Source organism: Thermobia domestica, chromosome 3 (genome assembly GCF_964235325.1).
Source record: "Thermobia domestica chromosome 3, izTheDome1.hap1.1, whole genome shotgun sequence".
NCBI classification, from domain to species: Eukaryota; Metazoa; Arthropoda; class Insecta; order Zygentoma; family Lepismatidae; genus Thermobia; species Thermobia domestica.
The window spans coordinates 17,343,054-17,370,381 of NC_137456.1; the positions used below are offsets into that span (position 1 = coordinate 17,343,054).

Below are 27,328 nucleotides of genomic sequence, written 5' to 3' on the forward strand. Positions count from 1 at the left end.
TGTGTGCCAAATTTCAAGTTTCTATCTTGAATACCAAGGGCGGGAGAAATTTTATCAGGAATTCCCACCATGACCCAAATTACCATAAAAGACCATGATCTCAGGTAAAAAAATTTTCTGAGACATCTCTAATTACCCTAGGGTCATGTTTCGCCCATCATTCTCTTCAGAATAGAACTGCCTTTCAGGCAGTATGACTCACGTGTCTCCATCATGTATCTAAGGCGGAAACATGAGGAAAAACGGGATTTCTGGGTAAAAAGATCCCTTTTTCAACTTTTTGACCCTCTGGATCCCCCCTGTTGTAACGCAGAAATCTGGTAAATACTACTCGATGGACTGAATGTTTGTGCAAAATTTCAATCTTGTACGTGCAAAAATAGGCCCGCCAAAAATACTTTACATAATCCCCCCCCCAAAAAAAAGTACTACACGAAAATATAAATTTTAGACTTATGACGTCATCACCTCCTTTCTCGACGCAGGAAGGTTTGAAACCATACGTAATGTCTTCTACAATGCCTCTGGACTTGAAAAACAAACAAACAAAAAAAAAAAAAACGGACGAAAAAGCTCAAATAGGAGAGTTATAACGCAATGTACCATGAAACACCCCGTATGGTACAAATTGTACCATGGGATCCCCAAAGGGTTAAAGAATAATTACTTGCCGAATTGCAAATATAGCACTGATTACATGTATGGTAACCGTTCATATTGTCGGTACTCTATAAGACGTTACTGGAAACGTGATCCACGTTGGAAATGATTTTGCCATTCACGCATTCCGTAACAGGCAACTAATACTGATCATATTTTAAAACCACCAATGCTTGTGTTACTGATATGTTAAATTAATTAGTTTCAGTTAAATAAATTTATCTTTGTTAACTTACCGGAAGAGAGGTTAATAGAGTTGTAAGAGTGAGTAAAAACCAGAAAGTAAGAAAATGCAGTCTTACCTAAAACAGCGAATGAGCGAACATTTCCTACTGCATCATATGCAGTAAGTAAAGAAAGCAAAATGCAAGTAAAATGCAAGTAAATAAATATATGCTATTCAAACTGATCTTTTAATACGCTCTTGGAGGCTTGCCTGTTCGGAAAGAAGATAAACAGGTGGATTATATTGTAGTAGTTTTGTGTTTTTTCTTGATGAAAGAAATGTTAGTAAGGATACTCATGTAGAACCCACCCTTTTCGTTCCGAAACCCTTGTACAATTTAAATAAGGCTTTGGAGTTGTTTAGAAAATGCCAGTATCTTCAGAATTACAAAATCTCAGTTATTGTTGAAAGGAGTTGAGTTGATTTTGAGTTTCACGTCCCTATCAGGAGCGAAGCTATATTAGACGGGACCTACTGATTAACGTCGAATCTGAACCACATGAGCCCCCACCGAGAATCGAACCAGGGTCTCCCAAAGGTACGTACGCTAACCGCTTAGCCATGAATGAGCTCTATCGTTGAAAGGAATATTATGTACTTTGCTAGAAGGAGGAAACAATCAAGAACCTATTCTATCGCTGTTGTCTTGAATGTTTATAGTATCAGAATGGATGTAATTTGTCAAAATATACGAAATATTTGCTTGGTCAAACAACATCATTTCTTGGCTAGAGAAAGCATTTTAGTGTGTTATGATATAGAGTTTTATGTTCAATTATCTATGTACTATGCACTTTACAATTCCAGCTCACTCACTCCGAAAAAATCCTGCGTACGCCAGTGGGTTGGGTTAATTTTTGTTAACATTCTCTCAAAACATCCCTGTATTTGTAGTCGTTTTGCCCATGAATGCATAAATTTTACTTTCACGAGAACTAAGCTAAGGAATGTAAAATCGGAACTTGAATAGAATATTTTAACGTAATCAGTAAGTTTGGTAATCATTATCTCTGTGCATGCGTCAGATGAATCAATATGAACACAAGTTTTTTTTTTTTTTTTTTTTTTTTTTTACAATTGTAATGAAATTATTCGTAGAAGTCCCATTCTTAGGCATTGGTCTTCCATTTTACATTACTAAAATTTAACGTAAAACTTTCAAATTGGTTGGCGTGAAGTAATCCTGCACCGAATCACCATTAAGAATGATGTGAAATTAAGGATAATGTTCTATATTGTTTTTGTTTCTTTCTTGGAAAACTTTAGAAGCATGTATAAACTTAATCTAGAATCTTATATAATAGAATCTCTCTAGGCTTTTAGAAGAACTGAACGTTTCATTAGACCCTAAATTGCGATTTGGTAGTGATTCGAAAGATCATCCCAAATAATTTGTATATTTATAAGTTAGGAAAATATTGAATGTAAACTACAGATCAGCGATGCCAAGTCGTGAGAAAAGTTCCATTGTGTGGAATTTTTTGACACTAATATTTCGAATAGGGATAAAGAGAATTTGCATGAAAATTGACAGCATATATGGGATTTTCTTATATTTATTTTATCGACACAAAAAAAGTCCCTATGAGTGGGAAGTAGGTTAATGACGTTCGAACAGTGTTGCCAATTTGGGGGAAAAGTTGCTAAATCTAGGGGATTTCACTTCCAGGATAGCGACAAGGAATTATTTTTCCGATTAGCGACTTTTTTAGTGATTTTTGAATGACAATTTGGCGACTTTCTTACAAATCTAGCGACTTTTGTGATCCGAACAACTTATTCTGTAATCAAGGCTTGAATCAGTTCAGATAGCCTATGTTTATTTTCCTCTTTCTTATTGAATCAACGCGAGTGCATTTATCTCCATACTGCAGCTTTGATTGTAGTTATATCTTGCCCTGTAACGGTAACCAAATCCAATCTTTAATTACCTTTAATTTGCGAAATAATATATTACCGACAGCAAGCTGATTATCTGTCGAAGCGTGAGTAAAAGAGAAGCGAATGTAAGATTTTTCTTTGTAGTAAGATTTTTCTAGACTTTTCTTTGTTTTTCTAAACTCATTTTTCATTTCGTTGAAGTGAAATTGAGCACAGAGTAAAAAAATATATGTTGTATTAAAAAGTGAAATTATTTATAATTACGTTTTTGTACCATAGGTAATATTATGGCTTGAATTGATCACACACACACACACACACACACACATATATATATATATATATATATATATATATATATATATATATATATATATATATATATATATATATATATATATAAGAGAGAGAGAGAGAGATGAAATTCCACGAATAATTTTTAGTGACTTTTCACCCAAAATTAGAGTCATTTAGCGACTTAGGTATCAACTAGTTGGCAACACTGCGTTCGAATAAACGTGAAATCACTGCTAATTGTCAAATTAATTGTGTTATTGGAAAGTGCATGTTACTGTGAAAGTGATTTATGGAAATACTTTTGAATCTCATCAAACTAGCACTAAGGAACGTAAATTGTGCTCTAGATCTTTTCTTTTTTAAAAATCATGAACGGAAGATAGTAGTTAAATTACCAAACGAAAAACGATTTCTAAAACGCCTCACACGAAATAACTGAAGAATGAATGTTGTCTCGTTTTACTACATTTAGTAGCAGATTATAACAGAGAAGCGTAATTGAAATACTAAATTCTGATAACAAAATAAACTATTGTTTTCATAAGCAATTTAAATAGCCTCTTTTAATGAAGTAAAATAGTTATTAAGAGTTTAGAAAATCAAAATTTACGAATATAATTTACTCAAATGTTGAAAAAAGTAAGTGACATACAGGCCGGTAGCCAGCCCAAAAATGTAGGAAGGGGGGCTTGGTAGAAGTTCGGAGGGGCCCAATCCAACCAAATTATAGTTCATTTGCAAGCCTACTGTGAAAATTTTAGGGGGGCGGCCCCCCGTGGATACGGGCCTGGTGACATACAGTAGTTCCAATTTTCATATTTTGTAAATTTTGAAAATATTGTGATTAGTATAGCACGTGGAAAATTTAAGAGCAATATGGGAATTTCTGTCTTTCAAGATGGGATTTTATAAGGTTCCAGGTTGGCATCACTGCTACATATACCATAATGCAATTGTGCCGATAGAAGCTTCATGGATATATTGAAGTTATCATTTGTTATCTTAATAATCGAAAACGCCGTATGCATCCCAAGAGTTTCAGATATCTTGTGATCCTACTGGCCGATACAAATAGGACATCAGGAATCATGGCCTACATATAGCGGAAAGTAAAGTCCAACTGCTGTCGGCCCTCGTAGCCGAGCGTCCTAGCGTAACATGCTAGTAGTGAAAATCGTTTTTGGCGTGGGTTCAAATCCTGCCCAAGGATTTTTCTTTTTTTTAATTTTCATAAAAAGAATTTTCATTAAAATAAGCTTGCAGTTTTACTATACGGATCCATAGTAAAAGTAGTAGTAGTAACATAATAATAATAGTAGAAACGGGTTAGAAGCCCGGCAGGGGTTGGTTAGGTTCTGTTCTCTTGCACAAATGTTTCTGTACAATTTTCCATGACCAACTTTTCACAGCTAGCTAGGGTAGCGCGCGAATACTGAAACTCTTGGGATCGGCATAAATGCACCCCGTATGAATGTCGGTAATAAATGAATATTACTGTAGCGTAAAATAACAGTAAAATAAAATGAAAATTTCTTGTAGATAGTACAAATCATAAGACGTAAATATAAAGAAAATAAAATAAATTCACTCCCTTTTTCTTGCAGTGTTGGTGATGTGTTACAAGAGGAGATGAATTATTCTCTGGAGAAAAGTGGAATATTAGTGTCTCTCGTAACCTGTAACTTCTGTTCTAAACAAGTTTCTAAGACTTATCTGCAAAGGCACTTCCGTTGTCACACAGGGGAGAAGCCGTATTCGTGTGAAATTTGTTTAAAACATTTTAGCGATCAAAGCAATTGCAGACGTCATAAGAAATTTGCTCATTCAAATGTAAAAACATTTTCTTGTAACGAATGCGGTAAAAGCTTCAAATGTAAAAAGAGTTTAATATACCACAGTACGACGCATATGGATAACGATTCAGGATAATCGGTAACCATTGTTCTTCGTCCCGAAAACGAAAGCAACGTTTTTGTTTTTGTTTCTTGAAAATTAGTGATTGCTGTATTACAAACGTTTTTTTATAAGTAATTCATAGTCATATTTTAAAAACGGCCTTTTTTGTACTCGTAAATAAAGACTGACTTTAGTACTATTGATAATGTTATTTATTCTAATGATATTATTTTTATTAATAATAATAACTAGCTGAACCTGCGCTCTCTAAACAGCGCATCATTCACATACGAGAATGAATCTCCTTGTCATTCCTCACATATGTACATGTCCCTTTACAGACACTAAAGCAAACGCCAAAAATATAGGCGGGTTGCGCGCGCACCTTACAGCTCGCTGTTGTCAACTCTCCCTTGTCATGTGCCACCTCCTTCCCTCCTGTTGCAGGAGTAAGCAGACGACAGCCGTTTACGTAGCCATAGCTCAAAGCCTGCGTTCTGCCGTAACCAATCTTCAACACGCGCACGAAACATGAAACCTTGACAGTGACTGAGCAAGACAAATATAAATATGGCAAGTGCGCAGATTGCTAGTTGGCTGTTGCTCTCTCCACCCACTTTTTGTTGCGCGCGCAACCCGCCTATATTTTTGGCGTTTGCTTTAGTGAAAGATATCTTGATAAAAATCGGCAAGGGGTACCATAAAGGAAAGATTTTTTCAATATCTTGCACTGTTTGCAAGATTGAGCCTACTTCCGGTTGGAATTTCTAATTCATATATGATCAGTATTCTCTTTCTTCTTGCTTCTAGTATGTAATAAGCAAATACATTACATACACAGTTAAAATAATGTTAGTGATATATGGTGTTCATTGGGCGAAATACTCCAAACAATAAAGATAGATCATGGTTATCCTTCGTTTTTCGTTATGGCCATGAAACGCCTGATAGATATACGACCCCTGTATACAAATATGTGGTGTTGGAATATGTAACTCGTAGGATATGATGCTTTTTAAATTTCAGCATTTCCAGTGTTTCCCTAAAAAATGCAATAAAGAGATAACGACCATGCTTTTTTTAAAAATATTCAATTAAAACTGAACAATCTACACAAAATTTGGAATCGAGCAGCGAAAACGGCACTTGTGGTTTTCGAAATCTCGTTGTCAAAAGGATTGGATGCAAACATATAAACTTTTCTTGAACACAAACGTATAAACCTGGCATTTTAATATATAGATGGAGAGTTCGTGACAACTAGAATTCAATTTTTACTATGTTCCTGAACAACCACCATTTTTCTGCTACTTACCTCATAAATTAAGAACTGTCTGGAAAAGTTAACGGGATGCGATTATATCTATTTTAATTTTTCCACGAACAGAGCAAAGAGTATAATTGTATTGATGCAATATATGTGTTTGCTTTGTAAAATAGTATGAAGCAAACGAACCATCACCGTTGATATTTTGCTTTATCAGCGAGTAGTTTGTATCACCTTCTTATGAGGGGCCATACTTATTCAATTGTAGAGAGTTCACCTCTGGTGCACCCTTATTTGATCCCAGCTCTCGGCAAGTGGGTTTTATGGTGGGCAAGCACAGTGTGGGGGCGGGGTTCTCCCGCTTTCATTGCACCATTTCATTCCCTATAATCATTATAGTCGCCCTTACACAGAGTTCAAGTGTAATTGTACCTCAATAAACAACGAGAACAAAATGGCTTCGTGTGACATCATAGAACAACAAATAAGATTCATTTGCGATAAACAGTACAGTGAAACTTCTGAATAACGGACACAAATGGAATGTGATTACGCGTATTTGTTCGTTGCAGAGTGATTACTCAATTTGAGAATACATGCTGTAAAAAAATAATAAACAATAAAAGGTATATACAGGTTAATATCAAAATACTGTAGTGCAGCGTTTCTCAACATTTTTTCTTTTGGGGCACATCAAAATACCTTTCAAACTTTCGAGACACCTCTGCATGATATTTTTCCTAGATGCAACAAAGCAAACATGTAAAAATACATCCTTTTTTTATTATTATGGAGAGACTATGAGATGACTTCTGACTCTTAAGCAGGAATATGAGCAAGAAAGATTACCATCAGAAATATAAGAACACATCAAACTTAAAACTAATGAGCTATTTGTTCTTGGAGATTTTTTGCAAAGCATATCTATGCGTGGACGAACTCTTGACAGATATACTCTCATGTTCAGTGTTTCTTTCCAAAGAAAAATGAACGGCGTTAAAAGCAGACTCTCCACCTTTAAACTTGGAGGACAAGTGTGAAATTAAGTCAATTGGTGATTTTTTTTTTATTTCTAAAGATAATTATAATTCCTTTGCAGAAGATCTTAGAAGACATTTAAAATCCCACAACACACCTGACATGTATTCGCGACACAGCGGTTGAGAAACGCTGGTCTAGTTATTGATGGGATTAGGCTAAGAGGAGAAATATTTCTCTTTAATGTTTTGTCGTAAAACAAAAGACGTTTGTTCCTTTGTCTTTGAAGTTGGACTAGGGATGCAAGCTCGTAGAGAAAGAGAAGTGAATTGATGAAGGAAGGAAATAAATTCCACAGAAATTCTTGGTTATATCACTGGCTCTCACAGTTGTTTTATTTATCGAAGGCTCTCCAGGACTCCCACCTGAATATATGATAGATATAATATACATAAACCATTGGATGGCAAAGTGGTGTAAATCACTTTTGGTACTTTGCGAGATACTAACATTCTTATTAGAATGAGTATAGAAAAATTCCACAAATATTACAAAGTTCTGTTGTGATTAGGATGAGGATTTAGATTTCTGGGCTTTCGGCATATACGGCCATGCTAGCCCGTAAATGCATGAGGGATGGCGTCCTTTGACGAGCACACTATCCGGGGAAAGGGAAGGAAGAAAGGATTGGAGAAGGAAGGAAGCGGCCTGGAATCTGTGTGTTAGATACCATCCCGGCATTTGCCTGGTGTGAATGAGGAAAACCAGGAAAACCCCATTCAGAATGGCTGGCTTGAAAAAGTGTGTACACTTTTTCGACCGAGTACCCCCACCGCGAATCGAACCCGGGGCCCGCTCGCAAAAGTTATGTTGTGAGTCAGTTATGTTGTCATGGCAAGCACTCCAGAATTTATACACATAATTCGTGTATTTTGAGTGATATAAATCTTAGATGATGTGTAACACCTCTAATAGTATGTTTATCTAAATCATGGATTCATTTTTTTAAAAATCTTGTATATATGATTATTTTTCGTATATGTGAATTCACAGATGTTTTTGAAGAATGGGTTTACAGTTAATTTTTAAAACAACCATGATTCACAATTATTTTTTTAAACCGAAGATTCACGGTAATTTTTTAACCGTGAGTTGGTGTGTTTTTAAACAGTGAATCCACTGTTATTTTTGTAAACCGTGGATTTACTGTTATTTTACTAAACAATGAATTCACGCTTAGCAAATGAACGCAAAATGTTTCAGTTATAATAATCACGGGAAACACATCGGCACCATCATTGAAACGAGAAACATAAATGAAAAAAGGAATATTCGAGGATTTTATGCATCATTGTCACTGTCACTGTACGATGAATCGGTATCTCCATGTCGTTTTAAGACAAGAAATAGTCCGATGATGGATGGGTGGGTGAAGGCAACAAGTCGATTACGGTACGTCCTCCTCCTGTTTGCTGATGACTCGAGGCTCTTTGTAAAGTGGACTTCGTTGAATGTTGTGCAGATGTACTGGCCGTCCTCTCTTTTCTCGTTTACTTTCTTTAGTTGGGGCTTCCGGGCTTAAGCAAAGCCCCCCCCCCCGAAAGTTAGCAAAGCCCCTCCCGAAACAAAATTGTAAATACGCCACTGTATACTCCGTAGATCACCTATACGCCTTGTTCAGTTTGTTATCGAAAGCTGTAGTGAAGGCATCTCGAGTGATTTTCGCTATTAACAATTATTCCTTTTGTGTCTGTTTTATGTTACTTCTTTTATATAACAACACTATGTGCGCTATTGGTCCTGAAAATATTCATCTTAATTCAAATATTATTATTTCCTAACCTTAAAATCCAGTGTACTCGGTTAAAAATCAGTTTGAAATCTCGAGTCCAAATTGTACTATTGTAAGAGAAAAAAGAACTGCCTTGGAACTTGAACATGATTCCGGAACGGATTAAGTTCTTATTTCAAGGTATCACTGTAACTTAGTGCGTGGGTATGTGTGTAAGAGATATTAATAAACATGTAGACCAATAAGTGTCTGTTGTATTAATCATAAGAAAACAATTAAACACTTCCCATTTCTTACAGTGTTGCTGCTGTCTTACAAGATGATACAAGCCAAGAGGAATTTAGACTAACCAAAGGTGGAAGAGTCTGCAACTGCTGCGGGAAGCGATTCCCCTGTTTCAGTGACCTGAAAAGGCATTTCCGGATTCATACGGGAGAGAAGCCGTATTCGTGTGAAATTTGTTTTAAAAGTTTCAATGATAAGAGTAATTATAAACGTCACAACAAATACGTTCATTCAAATGTAAAATCATTTACTTGCACAAGGTGTTACAAAAGTTTCAAGTATAATAAAGATTTGAAAAATCACTGTCTGCAACATATTCGTAGCGACTCAAGATAAATCGAGATACAGTAACATGGTACTTTGTCTTTGCAGTAAAGGAAAATTTTGGTTTGTTACCAGTAGATTGTACTAAATACTGCCACTTTCACAGTTCTTTTTTTTTCAGTGACGGTTTTGAGGGAAACTACCTTGCTAAAAGTTAAACTTTTATCTCTTGATACTAACAAGGAAAGAAAAGCTACCTAATGTACGAGGGAGGCTACAGAAAGTAATGCCTCCAATGTGATGCTTTTATGTGTGTTTGACAGATAGCACCGATACAAGCACGTAGCCAAGGGGGGGTCCGTACCTCCCCCCCTTCGAGACCAGAAATGAAAAAATTAAGGAAGGATGAAACAAAATGAAATGAGAAAAAGAAGGATCGCGTTTAAAAAAAAAAAAAAACATCAAAAAGCTTTTGGTTACTCTTAGGAGATTTCTATTACTTGCAATACATAGTGGCGAGATAAGCGAGATATCCTGGAAGAGTCAGGGAATTTGAAATTTCTAAAAAGTTGCGGAATTCTCAGAATTTCTGCTACTAGTCAGGCAGATTTCAAGCTTCCGAAAGTATAGTACTGTAGTGTAACAGCGTGGACATTTTTTTATCATAATTTTTCATAACATCCTTGCAGTATCAAACATGTTATTTCAAAAACAATTTTCTACTGCTCCTTTAACCTGTATTTGGAACTGAGAGTAGTTGACGCAATAAAAAAAAAAAATATGTGGAAAGAAAGTTCTTTTATCATTTGATTCCAGGGGCGGATCCAGGGGGGTGATCGAGAAAACTTTCTTATTTTATATATGTAAATAAAACCCATTCCAAAGTTTGGTGCCCTTAAAAGTAGCAGTATGACAACCCACCGTCCCCCCCCCCAGAAGTCCGTCCTGGATCCGCCCCTGTTTGATTCAACAGAGAAAGGAACGCAGATATTGTAAAATATTTTACAAGACATTACTGAGTATGTACTTTTTATAATAGTTGAGGCCATAATGAAAGGAAAATTGTTATATTTGAATAAACAGAGGAAGGACGTATATATTGTAAAATCTTTTTCAACACTTTTTTTTTTATTATTATTGTTTTACTCAAGATTTCTTCATAGTTTATTAAAATACTTACCAGTGGCGTAGCAGCTGCCCCCGCAACCCCCGCAGTGCGGGGGGCCCGACGTATAGGAGGCCCCGAAGTCTTGCGATGAATAAAGATTTAAAGAAGTAGAACTCAATCTTACTTTTATCGGCTTTACAACTAGGGCCCCTTCTCTATACTTTGCGGGGGGACCCGCAAAAGTGTGCTACGCCACTGATACTTACCAATATATCCCTGTTTTATTGTTCTAACAAACCCATATATGTTGAAAGTAAAAGCTCCTGGGCATTCAGATTTTAATGTTAACCCCCCCCCCCGGTACGAAATCCTGCCTAAACGAACCAATATATGTTCCAGTAAAATAGTTTAGAATGATCGAACCCCTGGTGTGATGACCATAGTACTTCATGTCACGGACCCCCCCCCCCTTTATGAAATCCTGGCTACGTGCCTGACCGATAGAAGTATCAGTAGAAAACTTGTAGTGTCAGCTACTACAAGTGGTGGCATCGTTTTTCAACATAGTTCCCTATTACAGGCAATGCACTTGCGCCAACACGAAACAAGGTTTTTCATTGTGGTGGCTGATGGCCACACCATTGTCGAACTACTGCTTCTGTATCCTCGTCACAACTGTTGCGTTGGCCCTTAAGAGTCTTCATCCCGGCGAAATTAAAATACCGCTAATTTTACAGTAATTATGTGATATCTTCAAATAGATAAAAGATAATTGCAATATGGAACAAGAGCGCCCTAGACAGTATTATTTAGCGTGAGGTACCGTTATCACAAGTCACCTAGCGGCTTTTTCGTTTTCAGCTGTTTAGAAACGCGAAAATAAATGCCGATTTTTGAAAATGGCTCGAAATCGAAAGCTGATAAGTGAGTGAGTGAGTGATAACGGTTTCTCATGTAAAATAATATTGTCTAGGGCGCTCGTGTTCCACATTTTGATTATCTTTTATCTATTTGAAGATATCACATAATTACTGTAAAATTAGCGGTATTTTAATTTCGCCGGGATGAAGACTTTTAAGGTGATCCTTAAGTTTGGGGAAGAGCCAAAAGTGGCAGGGCGCAAAATCCGGACTATTGGCAGGATGAGGCAGAATGTCAACTACACTTTGCCTGCAGGTGAGGCAACTTTGATTTTTTTTTTTTTTTTTTTTTTTTTTTTTTTTTGACGCAGCAGAGGACGTGTGGCGGTACTCCGACTGACGCTTCGTTTCCGGGTCGTAATGATGTAGAAACGACTAGTCACCGTCGATGAATGTTCCTGGGCGCACAATCTTCTGCAGTCAGAAATTCAATGCCAGCCCGCTGTTTCAACCAGACGTCACCACAGGATACCATGGATTGCAGAGATGTGCGTGTACGCGTAAAAAGCGATAGTTTACGTTTACGTGTCAACTATGCGTAGACAATGTAAACAACGTAGACTATGTAGAATATGTCAACAACACGTAATTTAATATGGCGTCGTGGACAATAAAGGAGCTTTATTTTGTCGTTACCTTGCGAAATTGCGTACAAAATAAAATGCCTTAGACCAGCGAATAGTAACTTTCGAATACTTAGTTTCGTCTTGATGAAGGAAAATGAAAAATATTATGCATTTTGTAAAATATGCAAGAAAAAAATAGCAATTAGAGCAGATTCAAGACTGAAAGCCCACAGGTGAGAATTAGTTTTGTAAATTTCATTATAAAAGCAGTGCTCGAAGTGGAAAATCTAAGGAAGTGTATGTGCAGAGCAAAGTAAACATACAGATTAGATAATTCCCTCTACTTTTTATATGTTAGTCGTTTCCCTAATCTTTCGCTGCACCGAAACAAAACAACTGAATGAAGAAATATGAACAAACGAGCAACGAAATTCTTCCTTAGTGGTTGTCTACATAGTCTACACGGGAAAAGGTGTAATGTAGATTACGTATAGACTACAGTAGACAATCGCGTAGATGTAAAATTATAGTTTACGGCACATCACTGATGGATTGTCTCATTACTGTGGAACGAGAAGAGATAGGAAGACGAAACAAGTGACATTCCATAGCTTAAACATCAGTGCAATAATCATAAACAGTTCAGATTGTTTACATGCCTATTGGCCAAGTACTGGGTTTAGAGGCATTACTTTCTGAATCACTCTCGTTCTAAACCTTATATACAAGAATTATAACATTCTTTACTTTCAAGTGACAAAAATTTAATTTTAAACAAGGCAGTTTTTAGTTTCCCTCAAGAACCACCACTGCAATTTCTTAATGTAACGGAGATCAAAGAATTACAATTCAATTTATTTTTAATTTGTAGAAAATACTAACCACTACTAACGGTACCTAATGAACTAACCACAATTTTGTAGATGGTCTTAGTTTTAACCCGTGGCATCATAAGAAATTTATATATATATATATATATATATATATATATATATATATATATTCTTTCAGAACGAGGAATATACGAGATATGATCAAAAAATACGATGAATAATTTTATTAGAAACAAAATAATAAGGTTACATGGAATTTGATTTAATCTTCTTCAGGTGAATAGTTTTATTAGAAACAAAATAATAAGGTTACATGGAATTTGATTTAATCTTCTTCAGGTGAATAATTTTATTAGAAACAAAATAATAAGGTTACATGGAATTTGATTTAATCTTCTTCAGGTGAATAATTTTATTAGAAACAAAATAATAAGCTTACATGGAATTTGATTTAATCTTCTTCAGGTGAATAATTTTATTAGAAACAAAATAATAAGCTTACATGAAATTTGATTTAATCTTCTTCAGGTGAATAATTTTATTAGAAACAAAATAATAAGCTTACATGGAATTTGATTTAATCTTCTTCAGGTGAATAATTTTATTAGAAACAAAATAATAAGCTTACATGGAATTTGATTTAATCTCCTTCAAAGTATTGTCCCTCGCTAGCAATGCACTTATGCCAACATTCAATCCATGAGTGGACTGGAAGCATTTCTGCATGGTTTCTTTTTGCTTCAGCTTCTTCAGCGTCTCTATTGTTGCCCTCTCACTGTCACAAATGGTGTTAAAACGTTTTCCTTTATGCACTTTTTTATTTATTTTATTTTATATTTATTTTTTTTTGGGGGGGGAGGGAGGAAAACCAGAAGTCGCGTGGTGCTTGGAGAGCATAGTGAATGTGGACTGATAGGACTATTTTTTCGTCAAAAACTCTCGGATCAAAAGCAATTTGTGACACCGTGCGTTTTCAACAACGTGCGTGGTGAACGAGCAAAACATTTAGTCATTTAATCGGAATTAAAATGCTTTTTTACGGACTCATACAAGATGTTTAATTCTTCAGAAAGGTCTCGAATAGTCATTCGTCTGTTTGAACAGATCATTTGTGCCACTTTTTGCATGTTTTCATCTGATCTTGACGTCGAAGAATGTCTCAATCGTTCATACTACTTATAAACAGTCTTCAATGCCACCAATTCATCGCCATACATTGATTTTGATATTTCGTGAGCTTCTTTAGCACTTCTTTGGAGCTTAGATCAAAACTTAGTGTTGGTGCGCGACACACACACTCTTAACACGTCCTCACTCTTCTGCCTCTGGAAGCCAGCTAACATGTCACAACTCATTCAAACTCGATATTAACTGTACCAAAGGTTTAGGCTGCCGGGTTTACTAGTTGAAACGGATACAACATGTTGACAAATGCAAACAACGTCCATAGATGGCACTGTGCAACTAACTACATTCACCGAACTTTTTGATCATATCTTGTATATAAATTTCCATATTTCTATGTAAATATTGACCTTTTTTTTATTAATGTTGATAATGTGTATATGTATAATATACAGTCTAATAAAAAATGAACAAGTCTTCACCTGCGTAGTCTTAAAAATTCAAGAACTTTCTATAAAAAAAAAAAAAAAAGACGTAAATGTTTTTTTCTGTTCCTCATGCTTTTGCAAATATTAGACAAAAATGTGGAGAAGAACAGCATTTTCCGCTAAAAATGTTTTTATTCTGTCGCGTAATATTCATGAAAAGAAATGCGACTCAAACTGTTTTAGTTGTTTAATTTATTATATAGATTATATTAGAGAATATTTTTGAATAACTTTGAAAATACTGTATACAATAAAAAATTTAAGGATGTTTGTTTTGCAATATTTTGTACCTGGTACAAATAATGTATATATGAATGGCATATTATGATATATTTTGCTTGTATGAATTACTGATACTTATGTATTACATTTGGTACTTTATTTAGGGTTTTTTTTTTTAATAGGGATGATTGAAAACTGGTTAAAAGTCCAGAGTTGTGAGCTTTCATTTGTAATTTACGTTCCATGTAGATAAATAGATATATCATGCAGGTAGGACTCCCAGATTATCAGATTAAAACATCAAGACACCCTTTGAAAATTTACATTAAAACTAGGAACATTATGTGAAAATTTCCACTAAAACTAGGGACATCCTTTGAAAATTTACACTAAAACTAGGGACACCCTTCGAAAATTTGCACTGAAACTAGGATAGTCCTTTGAAAATTTACAATAAAACTAGGAACTGAAAATTTACACTAAAACTAGGGAGATCATTTGAAAATTTACATAAAACTAGGGACATCCTTTGAAAATTTACATTAAAACTAAGGACAACCTTTGAAAATTTATACTAAAACTAGGGACACACTGAAAATTTACAGTATATTCGTAGTTGTACACTTACTTTTTGATGAAACATCAGAATTAATTAAATAATAGATCAATAATAGTCAACAAAAGTGAGTGACAGAGAATAGACTATTCCTATCAGTTGAGTTTCAGGATCTAACGAAAGAGGTATTATTATTTTAATATCGTACAAATGATATTACTCATGTTTTGGAGACGAACCCGTTACATTTTCAATTTTGCATCATTTTGGGGAAACATATTATGTAAATCCGCTACTGTCCTGACTAAACCAGACGTCTGGGAGCCATATGCAAATATCGTGTAGTCTGACATTAAAAAAATTGTACAGTCATTGCCAAAGGTCTGAGCACATTACTGATTTTTCAGAATTTTCTTAAAAATAAAAGGATATATATATCCATACAAAACCTTGTTTGCTGGATTTGTTCTGTAAAATAAATATCATTGTGAATATAAAGAAATTAAAACATATGTCCTTTTTCCACGGAGACAAATTTGAGTTTAACGTCCCATTCAGCAGCGAAGCTATATGAGAGAGACAAATTTATTCAGTATGTTTGCATTTAATGAAATGCCGACAAAATTAGCCTTGATAAGAGCTTTACAAATTCCAGGCATTTGGTTGATTAATCTATCAAACTTTAACGAAGCTATGCGACTCCAGTAGCTCTAGAGAGCCTTCCAAAGACCTTCAGTATTCGTTGGCATCTACTTACGAACTTTTGCTGTCAAGTTCATCTTACAAGAGCTCGTTATATAACAAGTCCGGTTATCTTGCTGACTATTCCATTCGTTGGTGATGTAGGCGTCTTCTTTACATTGCAAGTAACTACTACATAGCATGGAAGAATCTTTGGGATGGTGATCCTGTTATAGTACAAAGTTACTACCCAAATCGTTGTTGCTTATGAAAATCCATACCTCACTTCAAACGTGAAATACGTTTTTGTCCGTTATTCTATTACTTCGAACTAAATTATCAATTTGGTAGTCTGTAAAGTATCCCCAAACAGTGCCGCTACCTTCTCCGTGCCTTATTGTAGGTATTACACGGTCGGGATGAAAGCGCTCTTCGGGATAGAGGCGCACAAACCTCTACTATTGGAAAACGAAAAGTTGAAATTCAGATTCGTCGGTCCAGAGTGCCTTCTTCCATTGTTCATTATTTCAGTCTGTATTTATTTATTTGGTTCAGGAGTATTTTTTGTAATGTTTCCTGCTTGAAGGAAAGGTTTCATTACCACAATCCTACACGAGCACCATAGATCTGAAGGCGCTGGGCCACAGTCCTATTTGATACCAATTGGAGACGTCTCTTCGATAGTTCTGTTGGTTCTTCCGAAGCGGTTGACGTCTATTCTGTTTTCTTGTTTTTCCAGTAAACTTGTCCTTAAGGGAAGTTCTTGTTTTTGGACGATCAGTACGTTTCCGTGTAGTATTTAGACCTTTTTGTGACTGTGTTTTCGGAGTATGAGCACAGCTTTACCCGATCGCTGAGCGATTTTTCGCAGAGAATTACTATCTTCTCTCAAAATAACCACTTGAATACGTGCTTCGACTTTTAGTTAAGGGTCTTCACTACAGCGATTTTTTTTTTAATAGAGTTTTTCTGTAATATCTTCAAAACAAATAAAACTATTCGAATAGCAGAAACGTAGTGAACTAGACGATACGATTTTGAATGTGATACCTTTACCACAATTCATCTATCTGCTTTTGGTATGTCGCTATTTACAGAACCCGCAAAAAATGCTAAATCTATCGATAGTTGCAAATTGATAGCAGATAAATGAGCTGTGATAACGGTATCACATGCAAAATCGTATTTTATTTGTTTTGAAGATATTGCAGAAACGTTCTAAAATTAGCGGTAGTTTAATTTCGCTGTAGTGGGGACCCTTAATAGTTTCGCTTCCTCATTTTATAGTATTTGCCTGTTCTTAAGACTCCTCAACTGGTCCACTCGAATGAAAACAGTAAAATCGCATGTCATAGATTTGCGTCCATTTTTTTTTCATATTACGACACAATTGAATAGCGCGTACATAATTCTTTGAGTTGAGTTGATTTTGAGTTTAACGTCCTTTCAGCAGCGAGGCTATATGAGACGGGACCTACTGATTAACGTGGAATCCGAACTACATGAACTCTCGCCGGGAATTGAACCGGGGTCTCCCACGCCAAAGGCGCGTACGCTAATCGCTTAGCTACGAAGGAGCTCACACAATTGTTTGTTGAAGTAAAGAGACAACTACACTGACAAGGGTTCATACACACCACTAAATATCGTTGAAACGATGAATCATAAAGCAAAACATGACGTCAGTTGTATGTTTATAGTTATCTGTTTATTGCAATTAGTCCTCGACAAATTTGTCTCGATGTCAGCAAGACAGTGAATTTTCGTATCCTTATATAAACAACGTTGTTTATTTTCAAAAACTAGTCCAATAAATATGGGTTTGTGTGAAAAATTCTGAACAATCTATAATAGTGTGCTCAGACTTTTGACAATGACCGTATATCCGTTATTTTTCAGTTGATTTTTGTAGATGAATAATAAAATTAGAATGGACAAATCTGACAAAGCAATTTAGCCAAAATTCATAATTAGAAGATTATAATTAAAATTTATTTTTAAGACCAGCCCGTATAATCAAATGAAAAAAAAATAATAATTTTATATCCAAGTCTGATAAAATTTTAAAAATTTAATTTTATGTATATCAACAATTTCAGAGAAGACCTAATAATTTGATTGCAAGGATTATACGGAACCGCACTGACAAGGAATTTTAACTTAAATTTTGGACTATTAAGACAGAATATATAACTTATACCAAGGTAACCAATAAAGTGTAATAGGGAATACAGTTTGAAGCTGCTTAAATAAAACCTAAATCCTATTTCTGGGTTAAAGAAAGAAAGAAAGAATAATAAAATTCCATAGTAATTTGTTCATCTTTTTAATTGATTATTATCTGTTTTTAGAATGTAAAAAAAACAATATTGTATATTTGTTTGTGGTTATTTCCATGTTTTTAATTTTTGCTTTATGTTATACGTAAGTGTATTTCTAATTTTCTAATGAATAATGAATAAAATAGTTTAGACATAAATTAGTTTGTTTTTTTAATGCAATTTTTTAAACGATCGATTGTGTGTTTAAAACTTTCTCAACTTGCTTTTTTTTTTTTCTCAAGTGATTGTTCACCAGTCCGATACATTTGTTCCTTCACTTTTGCTGTGAGCGTTTTTTTTTTTTTTTTTTTTTTTTTGAAAATTAATCGTTGGCAGTGAAGATGTATGCATTAATTAGAGTGAATGAAGGAACGTTCTCGAGAAACATTACTATAATATTGCAGTATAGTGATCGTAACCATGCTTGTTTTTCCAAAGTTCCAGAAATCAAAGAATTACCATTGCCGAACTAGCCAATATTTTTCACATCTTCGTTCGTATTAGTGCGTCGTTTAAGCCCACGATGACATTGGGAAACATATCGAAATACTAGTTTTAAGGAGTAAATAATTGTACAAACAAATTTAAGTATTAATATCCTTAGATTTCTACAATGTATTGAATAGCAGATACGGGCAACCACTTAAATTTTATCAATCGCATTTCTTAAATTAAACAATATAATTGCTGAAAGTTATTTCCGAAATATGAAGAAAATTATAGTATGGGTTTTCGGAAAAAAATATACCAAGAAGACCCACTCTCAAGAACACACTACCCCTTGTAGATCTTGCATGAGAATTGACTTGTGCCACATTATAAGGTTGTTTATTAAATATTATTGAAATACAGGGTGGCCCATAATTTGTACAAGGGCGCCCATGTTGTAGTTTCCAAGGGGGGGCAAGTATAAGCGACGTTTCAAAAATAATTTCAAATTTTGCTGTAACTAATGTAAAAGTTCTATTGGATTTTTGATATTTTGAAGTTCAAGTGCCACCTCCTCTCCGTTCACCACTTCTTTCTGTGATGATTCGAGATATTGATCCTTCTTATAGCAATGGAGATATTCAAGAACTTACCTACGGAGGACACACACTCCAGAAGGTTATACAAATTCGAAACGTTACAGGCCTCATACATTGTTCGAATGCTAACCCCTTCTCAAACTTTGATACTCTTCTGACTAATGGAATATACATGTATAACAGAAGACAAGAGTCGAAACTTAACGGTTCCCAGCACCTCCACCACTTCGATGCAAGAAATATCAGACATGTAACCAACACCTTACCGCAATGTGTCCTAACACCACTATCTGTGGGTACAGTTCTGGTGAACACTCCACTGATACATGTCCAAATCTACAACGACCACCGAATTGCTCTACTTGGCACGACATCCAATATATATAGCTACAAGTGCAAAAGCAAACCTGCCTTTACAGAACCTCACCCTGAGCACGTAGCACCATTTCCTATTCATAAATATTCCGCTAACATTCCTCAATCATTGGATTCTCCTATAACAGTGCGCAGCTTTTGCCTTCCACAGGCTTACTCTTCAAAACATTCAACCATTTCATCGTTAGTATGTCTTTTTAAACATATCACCCACGCAGCAAAAGAAACTTTCCATATTACATTTCATGGCACTTATTCTGGTCAAAATGTCTATTTCCATACAACACATTTGGAAACCACCGCCTAACTTGGCCAGACTCATCATGGATTTAGTTTTGATTTTTCTCAATATAAAATCTCTTTGCCACAACAAAGCTTTATTTGAAGCGTTTTTACTAGAGAGAAGAGCTGCATTGTTTATTCTTAACGAAACCTTCCTTACTTACTTCATCACTTGCCATCTTTCTGGATACACACTAATTCGACAAGATAGTACCCTTCCTATGAGACGTGCAAATGGAGGAACAGCCGTGGGATTTTCTCCACGTATTCCATCACGTCGATACTTTTGTAAGCTGTCAGATATTCCAGAATATCTTATTATTACTTTATACTTCCATAACATAGCCATAATTATTGATACCATTTATATCAGATCCAGAAAGTCGCTGCTTATTGCATTCGTGCAACACATTTCCAATAATTATAAGTTACATAATCATGGCCGACTTCAACATACACAGGAGATCAGAGACAAATCATCCTTTCAAATCTGTCTTAACTCGCATGTCTGGCAGCATTTATGATCTTCCTAAACTAGTTAGGCGCCACACCAGATATTGTCATTACTTCCGCTAATCTCATTTTACAAATTTATATTACTGTTTACGATCCACTAGGAATTGACTATGTTCCGATCAAATTGCAACTCAGTACTCATCCTACGCCTCATTCTCCACAATTTCATAGAACCAGCTTCCGCTTCGATAGCCAAGTCGGAAAAGTACCGAATATATTTATCAGCATAGGTGGGTTACAACCCCAACGTCAGAGGATTAATTATATCGTGACATTCATACCATTGTAACTTCAATCCAAGAAGCCAGTTCAGAAAAAAAATCCCGAATCACTCCGGCATCACTAGCAACTTCAGAGGATGTTAAGGACTACATCTGTGCTAACAAACTTCGTTGTTGAGTTAAAACCTGTAATTCTCTTTCTGACGTTACTCATCCTAATAAGTACTGGAATTTTTTAAATGTTCTTTGCGTAAAATTTACTAAAACACTATACTCATTATTAAATGAGAACTTACTATCTAAACCAATTAAACCAAAGCTGACACTTCCGCCGATTTTCTTCAAGATAGCTTTACCCGCTCAGTTCCGCATACACATATAGACATCTAGCTGACACAGTTAATCCATCTTCTCCTTCATTATAACCTCACGTTCGTCATAGTCTTCCACATAATCTCTGACAGAACCACAGTTCAAGATATCATTACAGTTGTTCACAATAAACGCAACAGTGCACCTGGCCTCAATACAATAACTCATTGCCATATAAAAGAAAGCCCGCTTATAGTGCTTTCCTTGTCAGCCATTATTCTTACTTTCTTTCTACGAACTGGCTATTTTCTCCAAAACTTTAATGTTTTCAAAACTAAAGAAACTCCCCGCCAACATGTAATTTTACCGTCCGATACAATTAACGTCTACTTTTAATAAAATCCTAGAACATATTCTAGTAAGACGTATGCATGTATACATCGAAAGCTACCACATTCTTCCCATTCACCAAGTAGGATTTTGTCCAGGTTATTCCATTCCCAACAGACGAAACAGAATGCCTGAAAAAAGGAGGAGATTTTAGCAATTTTATTCGCAAATTTCTCCGTTACAAAAGTCACTATACGCACAGACATAATCCACAAATATATTACTTACCACCTGAATTAACAATAAAAGAAATTTATTAATTACACGTAGGCGAGTGTACTAATCTGCTGATGAACCAGTATCATTTAGAATGTTTTCTGACATATTTACGAAGGAATTCAATATATAATTCGGCCATCCACGCTTGCACACGTGTAAACGTAGTGATGAATGGTTCGTGAAACTTGAGGCAACAAATAGAGACGTTAAGCATAGAAAACTTAAAAGTACGGTACAACATAATCTCCACCTTTGAAAAGCTCGAAGTGCCCAAGACCAGATGGAGAACGATTTTCACCAAACTATTGATGATAATGCACGCATTATTGCTTTCGATTTGCAACACACTTTGCCAGCTTTGCTTTGAGTGTCATGTTTTACAACAGACAGCTGTGAACATATAATCTCTGTATCTATGAAAATATGTGACAGTCCTACATGCATATGTTATCTGACATGAGGATTAGCCATCATGGGGTCTGAAGAAATAGTTTCCTGTCTAAATATACACATACGTTCTACTTGTGACAAATATTTTAAGCAATGACAGATCATTAATTGTATGAGTGGGGTCAAAATAAAAATAAAAATGTTATGGCCGTCTGGTACTATCTTGTACATATAAAACAAATTTTTGAAAGTGTACAACATAGGTTCCCTGTATCAGAATACTCATATCTCATCTGTGATCGAGTCTTTGGCATTATAAAACAGAAGAAACAAAAATGCTGGTAGTGTATAATCTGGAATAGTGGTATCGTCTTGTGGAAACAGCAAAGGCTAACAAAACCTTTAAAGGTTACTAGAATGATACAGGAAGGTCATTTTGTATCGATACCCAATTCACAGAAGCGCTCACCTTCAGAAAGACTGATTATTCAATATTCATAGGATACAGACATAATACAGTGGAAATGCTGCAAGAGGGCTCGAAAAAGGGCGACTTCCTTTCTATGCGTTACAACGAGTTACCTGCTTATCTAATGGTCCATTCAAACAACAAAACTAGAAGATTTACGAAAAGCAGCTGCTTTTATTCCAGAAGGGTACCGCAATGTTTGTGCTGGCTTATGTAAAACTGCAATGAGTCCCGTTAAACTTCGTAGCAAGACAACACGAATCCACATAACAGAAGTAGACTCTGACATCACATTCCGAAGAAGACTGATGACTGCTCTGCAATAAAGGTTGAACTTATATTAATGACTTTTCTTTTGTGAAACGTTTCTTTACTGTTTTTGTTCCTTTTCTGAAAACGATAACATAAACATATTGTTAGTTACATGCTTAATATTAACATATTGACATAAACATATTGTTATTAAAGATATCATGGCACCAGAGGACATATGAACACGTTTATAGGGGTTTAAAGGAGTCCTGCAAGAAAGATTCTAACCTAACGTAATCTTTTACCTATTTCTGAGTAATATAGGTCCTTTAATTTGACATTTAGTGCAGTATGTTATCACATTAGTATCTCCAGTGCAGGCATCAATAATTAAAGTTCTATGAGTTGTAGGCACTAATTTCAGGTTATGGTTTTCATACACAGAAGATTTTGATGCAACATGTGAACATTATTGTTTTTATTATTATTATTATTATTATTATTATTATTATTATTATTATTATTATTATTATTGTTGTGGCTTCCTATGTAATAAAGGTTTTCTAGATAATTTCATATTTAGTGCAGCATATACCCACATTGATACTGACAATGTATGACATCAATAAACAAAGTTGTGCAACATATATTCACTAATTCATTTAGACTTAATTTTCTGCGTACTTGTTTTGTGTGAGTTGTGGGTTTCATGTATGGGTAGCACAGAATATTGTTAGAGCTGTTTTTGAGGAACTAGCTTTTTAAAAAATTTAGTCCGTAGTAAATTGTGCTTATTTCTGAGGTAAAGAAGAAAATCCAAAGAGCTGTCTGGAGACTCTTGTGAAAATCTCAAGTTCAAAATTTCGTCCGGATGTGTTGAATGGTATAACCTCTAGACGAGTGTACAAACATCAGAATGAACTTAAGGGCAGATGTCTAATAACCACTTTCTCGGCATATCCAAATTCGTCGAAATCCCGAACTAATTTCTTTTTCACGAAGTTCCTTCTCTCCTATTGTCGGTTGAAAGAAAACAAGAATTTTACAAAAACTAATTGCGATTTTGGCCAATAAATTAGTTTTGGGATCAGGGGGCCACAAAATTTTTGAACGACCCCTAAATCGAGTTTTCGTATTTTCTATGGAATAAGCACATCATACCGAGTTAAGTGATATTTTGGGTTTGGCTACACTGTATGTAGTTCTCCAGATATAAAGCCTACAATAAAAGTTTTGATTGAAATATATTGAATCTTTTGCCCCCCCCCCCAAAAAAAAGTTGTAAAATATGTTAATTGTGGGGTCTCTGATAAGCAGCCATTAAGTGTGTGAATAAGGAGATAAATTTTAAAGTCAGTAAATTTAAAAGTTGCTCTCTAGAAGTAAAAGTCTTGTGTTGTGATATAAGAAAGAAGGAACAAGAAATGAAAATAAATAATACTTTTTTATTATTTTATGTAAAAAATACTCTGTAGGTATAAACATAAGAAAAAAAGAAACGTAATTAAAATATCTCAATTTCTTCCAGTGTTGGTGCTGAGTTTCAAGATGATTTTAACCCAGGAACATGGGGAAGAGAGGATCGAACAACGAATATCTGCAAATTCTGTTGGAAGATCTTCCCGAATACACGTAATCTGAAGACGCATCTCCGAATCCACACAGGAGAGAAGCCATTTTCTTGTAACTTGTGCTTGAAGAGTTTTAGTGACAGAAGCAATTACAGACGTCATCAGAAATATGCTCATTCAAATGTCAAATCATTTTGTTGCGATCAATGCGGCAAAAGCTTCAAGTTTAGAAAAGATTTGAAAATTCACTATGTTCATCATCTCGGTGATGACACGAGATAATAAATAATGAGTCATTAAACAACGGAAACTTATTTTGTTATCTATAAAATCAATACTTGGTTTATTTTCATTGTTCCAGCAAGCTGTGTATAATGTTTCAAATGAACATTTGTTATTTAGTATTATTAATAATATGTATTTTGATAAAATTCTATTGACCTTGAAGAACCGGTCTTCACCTGCCTAAACTGATAAACCTGAGAACTGTGGACAAAGTTTAGAGAGATTCTTTTGTGTTCCATTCTTTACAATGGGATGTTCAAGTTCAATATATTATAACACAATAATGAGTTTTCTTCGAAATTACTGTGAAACATAAGAATCAGTATTATTCAGTTGTTATTCTAGCTGTGTAGAATAGCACGTATTTATAAGTAAAAACTAACTTATAATATATTTAATATTGTCTAGTGATTTTTTTTTTTTTTTTTTTTTAGTTCAACGTTCCTTGTTAGCACTGAAACTATATGGGACATAACCTATTAGTGCTTAAAGTGGGAACGAACCTGAGACCTTTCTTAAAGAAAGTGTGAATGTTACCTCGGCCATGTACGGATAGTAAAGTTCATATTTGGGGCCACGACAGCTCAGAGGTAGAGCGATCACCTCTAGAGCATGGGATTCCTGATTCGATCCTAGCTTGTGCCATTTGAACTTTGTGGTGGTCAGACACCATGTGTGTTGGTTTTGTCGGGATTTTCCCCGCTTTCTTCCATCATTTCATTCATCATCATTGTCTTCCTTAGCCTTGGTGCTTAATCGTGGAACAAATAGAAATGTGATTTAATTTTGATGTTCATATCTATGTTGTTGTACGTAGTTTAATTCAAGAAAAGACACCAGCGTAGTTTAATTCGGACTATTGTAATGAATTTTAATTATCTAAATACATGTAGTGTAGTATATTTTTCAAATATGTTAAAAAGTGTGAAGTATTTTTTTTCTATTGTGTAATGGTTATCGAAAAATTACTAACTTCTAAGTGTTATTAAAATAGTGTAAATGTAGAATATACAACACAATTGATAAATTACCAATAAATATTTTAAATATTATTTATACACATTTCTGGTTGTTTGTGGGTTTAATCCCAGCATGTATGAGGTCCTTCGGCGAGCGTACTGTCCGGAGATGGAAAGTAATAAAGGAATGGAGAAGATAGGTATCGGCCTGGGGTTTGTACCATCCTGGCATTTGCCTGGTGTGAATGAGGAAAACCCACTAAAATCTCACTCAGGATAGCTGGCCTGAAAAAGCTGTTAACATGTGTCCATCGGGAATCCAACTCGGGAACACTCACACTAAAGGCGAAAGCGTTACGCTTCATAGGGTCACAAATTTTAAACGGATTAGAAAAATAATCACAACACTCAACATTGCATATTTATAATTATTTCCTTTAATAAAATCATACTTTACTTTCCCATTATACTTTAGCCCTTTGTCACTTTATATATTAGAATTGAAGATTAAGATAATGATTCCATTAGATATACTTTTCTCACACCACTAATGCACTTGGGGGATTAGCACTGGGGAAATATCGCCGGGATAATCCCACGAAGTAATATATTTGCTGCTCCAAACCATTCTCAAATGTCGACGTTAATCCTCAGTAAAAATAAGTCGTCTCCAAAGTGGAATGATAATGTTGGAGGGCGCGTTTATAACTTATACGCACAAGGTGTGTGAACCTGGGTTTCACTGATTGGGGCTAGCCATGATTAAGTCCTTCACTGGCTAATAACGCATACCCCTTAGCACAACATTATACTTGATGCTTGACGCAACGTGCGTGGTTGCTACCTCGAAACGTGGAGTAACACTCCTCGAACTTAGAAGTTCGAGTTACGAGCTGCATTGATCCACTGATCAATGTTGGCAGTTCATTCTCAAAAGCACTCAGGGTAAATCACCTGTATGGAAATATAAATAGAACATAAAAAGAGTTTACGTTAATTTTAGTCCACTGGCCACGACGCAGAAGATATTGCGATAACTTGACTGTGGGAACATTTAGATAACAAGCTGCTAAAGCGATGTGGCTGGCGTCTCCTTGGTGCTCAGACACCTGGTTTGCTTTAGATCGCAGTGTTTCCATAAATGATTGGATGATACACTTAATTCAGTTCCAAATAACCATAGAACATAGTTTTTTTTTTTTTTTTTTGCATATTACTGTTAGGAAGAAACACTGAGAAGCTTCGTTGATCACTGAAATGTTCTCACCACAAAGCAACGTTTTAAATATATATAATAGACAATAAAGACTTCTTTGTTCAATTGCGTGGGAAAGAAACAATTCCCACCGAAGAAAGAACTTATTTGCGTCGCAGAATAAAGTATAAATCGAAAAAAAAAAATAATTACTGTCTTCCAAAATATACAGAGCGTCCACAAATAATACTTCTATAACCTGGTGACGGTTATAACTGTATGACAGATTAAACCAAATGAGACTTGTTCGTAGATATAACCACTCTTCCACTCAGCACGCTAGCTAGTGCTTCTGCATAAACGCACCTGAGTTTAGGACAAGGCAGTTTTAAGTCTGTGGGAGAAAGATCGTAAAGCGAAGGCCTATAAGACTCCATTATTTTTCTTTAGAATTAGAATCTTTGTTTCAGTGATTGTACAAGTCACAGGAATTATGGC

At 35.2% G+C, this 27,328-nt stretch overlaps 1 protein-coding gene across 16 annotated transcripts in view; it reads left to right on the plus strand.

Annotated features, from left to right (window-relative positions):
* Window positions 1-27,328, plus strand: part of LOC145680198 (uncharacterized) — a 490,330-nt gene that overhangs the window by 228,525 nt on the left and 234,477 nt on the right. The window contains exon 4 of one of the 16 annotated variants that reach the window (XM_081750470.1): window positions 24,349-25,642. The exons of 13 other annotated variants lie outside the window; for them this stretch is intronic. In XM_081750470.1, the coding sequence (XP_081606596.1) occupies window positions 24,349-24,673 (325 nt within the window). In that variant the 3' untranslated portion in view covers window positions 24,674-25,642. Of the gene's footprint in view, window positions 1-4,668; window positions 5,083-9,296; window positions 9,634-24,348; window positions 25,643-27,328 lie in introns of those variants that run through there. 2 more of the 16 variants (XM_081750473.1, XM_081750471.1) reach the window with 2 other exon arrangements.